The 8241-nt window shown below is 22.3% G+C and overlaps 1 protein-coding gene across 1 annotated transcript; it reads left to right on the top strand.

Annotated features, from left to right (window-relative positions):
- Positions 1-211: 211 nt before the first annotated feature.
- On the top strand, positions 212-2121 carry BO80DRAFT_501774 (uncharacterized protein; the record flags this gene model as incomplete). The annotated part of the gene is made up of 6 exons (XM_025724298.1): positions 212-478; positions 547-866; positions 923-1064; positions 1110-1741; positions 1975-2023; positions 2091-2121. Exons 1-6 carry the CDS (start codon positions 357-359, stop codon positions 2119-2121), a joined length of 1296 nt encoding a protein of 431 aa, XP_025575818.1. The 5' UTR covers positions 212-356.
- Between the last annotated feature and the right edge of the window lie 6120 nt (positions 2122-8241).

The following is an 8241-nucleotide window of genomic DNA, read 5'->3' as shown; positions in this document are numbered from 1 at the left end:
TGGAAACTTACTTGGCAGGACTGAACCTAGTATTGATTTGCTCAATATCTGCGCGCTCCACAAACCACCTCAGATATTGGTGGTATTTATTACTAGTAATAGTTATGGAGGCCCAGGCTTGGCATGGCCAGCTTGGCTCACGTGCTGTTTAGACGGGCTCTACGGAGTACGGAGTACCGCGGGATACATTCTGCCTGTTTTGCTCCGTAGGTATTGCCCCCAGGTCCCGGATAACTTTTACTTCTTGCCTTATATTTGACTTAGAGAATCAATTAACCAATCTGTCTCGATTTCTAGTGACAATAATCAAGTGACATGTTTCGCGAATAACTAGCATCATCGGCTATATACTTCCAATGTATCGTGCTGCGCGACTACTTCGAAAACCTCAAATTACACTCCGGATTAGCCCACCGTTACCTCGTGGTTCGAAATTCGCCCCTGTTCGCTATCTGCAGATCAAACGCCCCTGGGTCAGGTAGGCTGCATTATATAATTTCGATAATTGTGCCGTGTTTTCGCCTATCTTACTCACTGTGAATGCAGGAAAGTCCTAGCGACAATCTTCTTATCCGGAGCTGCCCTTCATTCATGGAGCTCGTTCGTTGTTTTGTCGCTTGATCAGACGCTCTTCGATACCGATGGGTCGCCCGATCGTCTACCGGGGGCTGAAGCCCCAACCCCAACTGGGAAGTTTGACAGGAACAGCTATGTTCCTCCGGGCTCAGAAGTTGACGTGCAACCCCGTTTCATTCCATTGGGCTGGCCTTGGTTATGCGAAGGGGAATTATATACAGGCACAGACCCAGAGTGGCAGGCTTTTAGAAGAGTAGCCACCGACCGCAACAAGCTCCCTGGCTTGAAAGGTATTTCTGAGCAGGCGGATATCTAGCTACGAGGAGGTTAACTACTACATGTGCAGATGAATTGGTATTGCTTGTCCTGGATGCCGCGTCCCAATCGAGTCTGCTCTCTCATATGCTAGGAGGTCCGCTCTCCGTTGCAGAGTATTGGCTTGAACATCAATTTCCATATCGTGCACCTCCTGCTTATTATCGTTCTGGGTATGTGTACTCCGTATGACTGATAACCGTGTCTCATTGCCGCAGATTACAAATATCTCGGACTGGCTTTTCCTGGGGTCTGAAGCCTATGCCCGCCGAAGACGGTGATCGGCTTCAAAGATGGATAAGGCCCCTAGTTGTGGCGCATGCCATCAGGGATGCCCTTCTGGTATTGTGGGGCAGGCAGGTTTCCCGGTTTAGCGGAAGCTCAGATGAGGCGCAGACGATCGAGACGTTGATTTCCTTGCATGGCGGTCTATTATCATCGGGCTTGAGAGGCCTGGATGGGTTAAATGACCTATCTCGGTCTGTATCTCAGTCACCTCCGCCCAACTCCCAAGAAGCCGCTTCTTTAACCAAAGACGGCTCCCGTCTACACCCTTCGATATACATCTCTATTCTGCAGAGGTTGCCTTTGCCGAACCTTGGGCTCGGTTCTGATTTACATATGGCGTTATTGGCATTTAAGTGGCGACTGCATTACAGCTCGGCTCACAGTATACACACATCTCGTCGTGGCGTCATGTATATTTCAGGCCCTGTTGGCATTCTTGGGCCCCACGGAACTTGCAGAGTTGAGGTCAAGGGAGAATACGATGTAATGGCGTCTCGATGGACTGTTGTCTCGATGGAAATTAGAGATCTCAACCTATTCAATCAAAGAGCACTTGGTCCTCGTTAGTAAAGCACTCGTGTATTAGCTGTAAACTTGCCCCCATTGTGACCACCAATAGACTAGACATTTTTATGCCTTCCATGTCTAATCATCTTGATATCGCTACATCGCTTCACATCACGATAAACAAAGAAGGGAAAAGTTAAGGCCCTGTCCAGCTACAGCATAATACCCAGTAGACATTTCGAAAGGGCTCAACTGTTTTTTAGTCTATCGTAAACTTTTAAGTTTTAGTTCGCTCCTCTAATTTACCTCTCGGTAAATTCTATTTGGTATATATCCAGTAAGTATTCAACTTTAGGAAATAGGATAAGTAATAAAGTTAAGACTATAGATTCTTATTATAATAGAATATTTATTAGGCTGAGTCCTCTGGTTTAGTGATACTAATCTATTTAAGACTTCAATATTATAGGATTATAATTACTTAATTAGATTTATTATCGTCTAGTAATCTACCTTGGTAAAATAATATTAAAAAATAAAAAAAATAAAAGAATGGTTGATTGGTTTCGATCTATTACTTAATATAAATCAATCTATTATATAAAAATTATAAACTATAATAATTATTAAATATTATTTATTTATTTATTTATTTATTTATTTGTTTATTCAGCTATTTATTTTATTCCTGACTCTGCTTTAGCACCTTTTAGGCTATACTAGAGATTCTAGTAGCTTAGTAATATTATACAATTATATTTAATTTTTTAATTGGAATATAGTTTTTATTTATATATAATAAATAATATATTATAGTCTATAATCTCTTAATATTTTTTATATAGGTTTTTTAAACATATAATAGTATTTTTTAATTTATAATCTTATAATTCTTTTATAAGCTTCTAATCACATGGTCCTAAGTTTCTATAAAAGGAATCTAATTATATATTTAATTTTTATTAATCTTTATATAATATATAAGCCTTCAATATATAATTAAAAAGTTTATTTATATTTTTAAAATAATAAGATCTTGGGATTACAACGCTACAGAATATATTAATATAAAAAAATAAATTATTACTTATTATTCATTAATATTTTTATGTAATTAGATTTTATTAAAAACTCTAGCCAGAGTATCTCCGTATTTATGAGAATAGACTAAATTTATTTAGATATATAAGATAATCCATTATAAATATGAAGTATATTATTTATCATATAAATTTTTTAATAATATTGTTATTAAATTTATAAATACTGCCTATATTGATACATTAAAAATAAAATTATAAAGAATTTTATTATCATTATTTCTATTCTCATAGATCTAGATTATATATTATATTATATTATATTAACTATATATAATAATTAAATAATATATAATCTTCAAGGCTTTGCTATACAGATAATAATTAATATTGAATTAATAAATAATTATAGAAAATATATCAAATTTTATTTTTCCAATTTAAAATTATATAATAATTGTAATTTCATAAATTATATTCTAAGAAATAAGCTCTAGAAGAATATACTAAAAGTTATTTTTATTTTTTCTTTTATTTTAATATAGGTTTTAGGATTTTCTTGATTTATATATTAAATGTGACGGTGGCTCTGTTTAAAAGTATATGACTATATTTATTTTATTTATTTTACTATTATTTACTATTATTTTCTCCAAGTGAATATTTATAATATTTCTTATTTTTCTTTTTTCTTTCTTATACTTAAAGTTCTAGAGTAGTTAGCACTAATATAATCTTATTTTCTTATATTAAATAGCTGTTTTATAACTTTAAATATTATTTTTTATTTTTTTTATTATTATATATAACTAGTTCTTATTAAGCTATTAGTAGTCCCTATTCCACGTTTTTAGTAATATTTAATTATTAAAAAGATCCACCTAACTAACTGACTAAATAAATAAAATAATTAAAAAAAGTAGCCAGATTTTTAGTCCTAAGGATAACTAACGACTTTCTATAGTATTATCTAATAAAGTAGACTAGGAAGATAGATTTAATTAAACTCAATTTAATATTAAATATAAAAAAGATTTAAAATAAACTTTTAAAATCTTTCTAAAGATTTTTAATAATTTGAAGACTAAAAGGGATAATCTTCTTAATAAATAAGACTATTAGAGCTAGGAGATAACTATTCTTATTTAAAAATAAGATAATATTATTAGAAAATAAGATATTTTTATAATATAAATTATTTATTAAATTTTAATTATTTTTTGAAGTGTAACTATCCCTAAATTTAAAAGAATAATAAAAATCTCTAATCTATTTTTATTCAATAATAAAAATAATATTTTTATTAAAAACTAGATATTAGTTATATATTAGAAATTAAAAATTAATATTAATTAATTTACTATTTTAGTAGTACGCAAATCTTATATTATTAATTATTATAAAAATAATATAAAAAGATATTTAATACCTAGACTCTGTCTAAGTATGATTAATTTTTATAATAATATTAAGAATATGCTAGAATATTTAGAAATTATTTTTATTAATTTTTATAAGATTTATAATACCTATCACCAGTACTAAAACTTATATATAAAAATTAGAATTTTATATTTTTATTTCTATTTTTTATTACTTCGCAGTAGATGTTAGAATTAGTAGAAATTTTAAAAAAAAACTTATATAATAAATTATTTTCTAAATTAAAAAAAATCTATTATATATAATTTTAATAATAAGTATTATTTTTTTAATACATATATAAAGTAATATGCGAATTTTATAGACTTAATTAATGATTTAATAAAAGATTATATTAAAAATAATACTGCTATTACTAATAATTATAATAAATCTTATAATTTTTATATTTTTTTTAATATCCCAAACTTTAAAAACATTATTTTTAAGATTTTAAATTATACTTTAAATTTGGAGCTAAAAACTAGAAAAATGTTAATAAAAAAATATTTTTATAAAAAACCTAACTATAAGAATAAAAAATATTTTAAGAAAAATTATATAAGTAAAGGTTCTGGAAGTCTCTATAAAAAAATTTAAATAAATAAAAAATAATATTTAGGAAAAATCTGTATTTTAAATAAATTAGAAATTTAGATAAATATAATAAATTTATAAGATCTATTAGAGAATAATAGTAATAGTTTTATAATTATTATTTTATATTTTTAAAAATAATATTACTATTTTTACTTATATATTTATTAATTTTAAAATTAATACTTACTGAGTAATAGACACTTAATTTACTATTAAAATAATCTAATACTTTAAGATCTTGATATTATTCTTAAGTAAGATAACTTTAGTTATAACTTTTAATAAGAAATAAACTATTAATCTAATATATATAATTTAATTGAATCTTCTAATTAATAATTATTAATTTTTAAATATTTTTTTATACTAGATTTAGAAAGGCATGATACTATCCTTAAAAAATATAGTTTATTAAATATAATATTTTATTAGATTACTAGAATTACTGACTGATCTAACTAAGCTAATTAATATTAGAGAATAAAGTAAAAGTTAGACTTCTTATAAATATTTTTTAAATTATCTTGGAGCGGTCCTTAGTAGATTATAAATATTAATAAAATATAATTTAAAAGAATTATAAAATATAATTAAAAAATAAATAATTAAAATCTTTATAATTATTATTAATTTTTTCCTATATTAACTGAAACAGCCCGTACGAGGCTCTAGTAAAGATAGAATATAATTTAGATAAAAAAACTACTAGTATTATCTTCTCTCTAGAATTTTAAAGCTTAAATTAAAGTATATCCTAATTAGACTTTTCTATAGAAAAATAATTTTTATTAGAATAGCTAGCTTCTAATAATATTTAAAAAACTTAAAGATAGAGATCTTTATTACTTTATTTAATACTATTAAAAAGATTTTATAAAAAAACTAGAGATTCTATATATAAATAAAAAGAATAAAATTAAAAAGATCCTTTTTAAATAATACTATAATTTAATAAATATTTTTTTTTAAAAAGTTTTAATATATTATCTCTATTTTAATATTACAATTTAGCTAAAGAGTAAGAACTTTTTAAATATATTTTTTTTATAAAATAATAATAAAAAAGCTATAAATCTTCTATAATTATATTATAAAAAATCTAGTTAAAAAATTTATTATATTAAATTCTATATTCTTTATTTTTTTATTTTAATAATTTAAAAACTTGGAGGGGATCTCTATTTTTATATAAATTATTAAAAATTAAATATTTTAATTAAAAAAATCTATATTCTTTATTTCTTATTAATAAAATAATAGACTGCCTATGTAATACTAAGATTTTTATTAAATTTAATATATAATAAAATTTTTATTAGATCTGAATAGACCTTATTTTAAAAGATTTTATAATTTTTAACATATAATATAGCCTATTGAAGTATTAAATTCTTTTATTTAAATTTATTAATAGATCTACTGCTTTTTAATAACTGATTAATAAAATTTTTATAAAATTTTAATATAATATTTAAATTAATTTATTATATCTTATATTAATAATATATTTATTTATAATAATAATATAATTAAATATAAACTATATGTACATTTAGTACTTAAAAAATTATAAATTATAGATTTATAAGTTACTATTTATAAATATAAGTTTTATATTATAAAAACTAAGTTTTTTAAATTTATTATTACTATTAATAGTATTTAAATAAATCTAATAAAAATTATAATTATTATTAAGTAAGAGACCCTGACAACTATATAAAAAATTTAATTATTTTTAAATTTTTATAATTTTTATTAAAAATTTATTAAAATTTATAAAATAATATAATCTCTGACATAACTAATTTAAAAAAATATTATCTTTAATTAAGATTATATTTATACTAGAATCTTTAAGATATTTAAAAAAATATTAGTCTTAATCTTTATTTTTATCTATTATACTTTTATATTTCTTATTTATATTAAAATAGATGTTATTAATAAAATTATTATAAAAATATTTTTCATAGTTTGTAAATAAAATCTAATATTTAATAATTTATTATTTTAAGATTATGTCCTCTATGGAATATAATTATAATATTTATAATATAAAACTATTAATAATTATTTATATTTTAGAGAAATAGTAACTAAAATTAGAAAAACTCTAGTATATAAATTATTTTAATATTTTAATTAATTACTAAGTCTTAGAGTATTTTATAACTATTAAAAGATTAAATATTTATTAAGTATAATAGACTAAATTTCTTTTTTAATATTAATTTTTAATCTGATTCCGCCCCGTGAAATATAATGTCTTAATAAATATATTAATTTATAAAAATAGTAATAAATAAATTTTAATATAATATTATAAATAAATCCTGTTATTCCTGGAATACTTAAAAAATAAAATATATTTTTTTAATTATTTTTAAATTTTTAATTATTCTTATTTTTATATCAAATTATTTATAAATTATAGATTAATTGTTAGTAGTTAATTAGAATTATTCTTTTTTATAGTCTTACTAGAAAAGAGCCTGTTATAATAAAGAAGAATATATTTTAAAAAATAAATTTTTATTTTTTAATAATTTATCATTAATCTTAGATAATAGGGGCTTATATATCTAATTATTAAATAAAATCTATTATTAATTATTATTTATATATTTAGATTTAATAAAAATATTAGATTTTATAAAATATTAATATTACTAGAATACCTAGAATTAAAATATATATTATTATTTAAATAACTATTTAATTTATAAATAAAAAAATATATGATAAAATTTTTCTTTAAAAGTTTTATAATTTCTACTAATCCCGGATTACTTAGAATAATATTTATTAATAAACTTCTAAATATTTCTAAAGGACTATTATGGTTTCGATACTAGATTTATTATAATAAATTATCTAAATAAGTGGATTATTTTAATACTATATATAAAAATTATATTTATATAAAATATAGTATAGTTCTCTCTGGAGTGTGTATATCCTTAGTTAGAATCTTTAAATATAATTATATTAAATTAAAAAAAATTTATATCAGAGTTCTAGGATAAGTTATATACATTATAAATAAAATTTAAGTTTTTAATAGTATATTATTCTTAAATTAATAGATAAGTTAAAATTATGAATTAGTATACTGTATAAAAGCTTATTATTTTATAAATTATTATTAAAATAATTAATTAGAATTTTTACTATTAATTAATTTTACTTATACAGTGCTACTCCAGAAATCTATTAAATTATTATTTTTTATAATTAAATAAAGATATAAATCTTATATTTTCTTGAATTAAATATTTCTTTAAATTTTTATTATAATTATTATTAATTAGTAATAAGTCCAAGCCCTAACCTACTATATAGAATAGATATAGGAACTAGAAAAGAAAAATATATAAATTATTTAATAAATTTAGACTTATATAAGTAATTAACAGTATTAATTTATAAATTTTAATATTAGAAATAAAATTTATATAAATATTGAAAATTAGTACTGGGATTACTTATT

The sequence above is a fragment of the Aspergillus ibericus genome, assembly GCF_003184845.1.
Source record: "Aspergillus ibericus CBS 121593 unplaced genomic scaffold BO80scaffold_17, whole genome shotgun sequence".
Lineage (NCBI taxonomy): Eukaryota > Fungi > Ascomycota > Eurotiomycetes > Eurotiales > Aspergillaceae > Aspergillus > Aspergillus ibericus.
The sequence above is the reverse complement of the archived record's forward strand: the minus strand, read 5'-3'. Positions and strand labels throughout refer to the sequence as shown.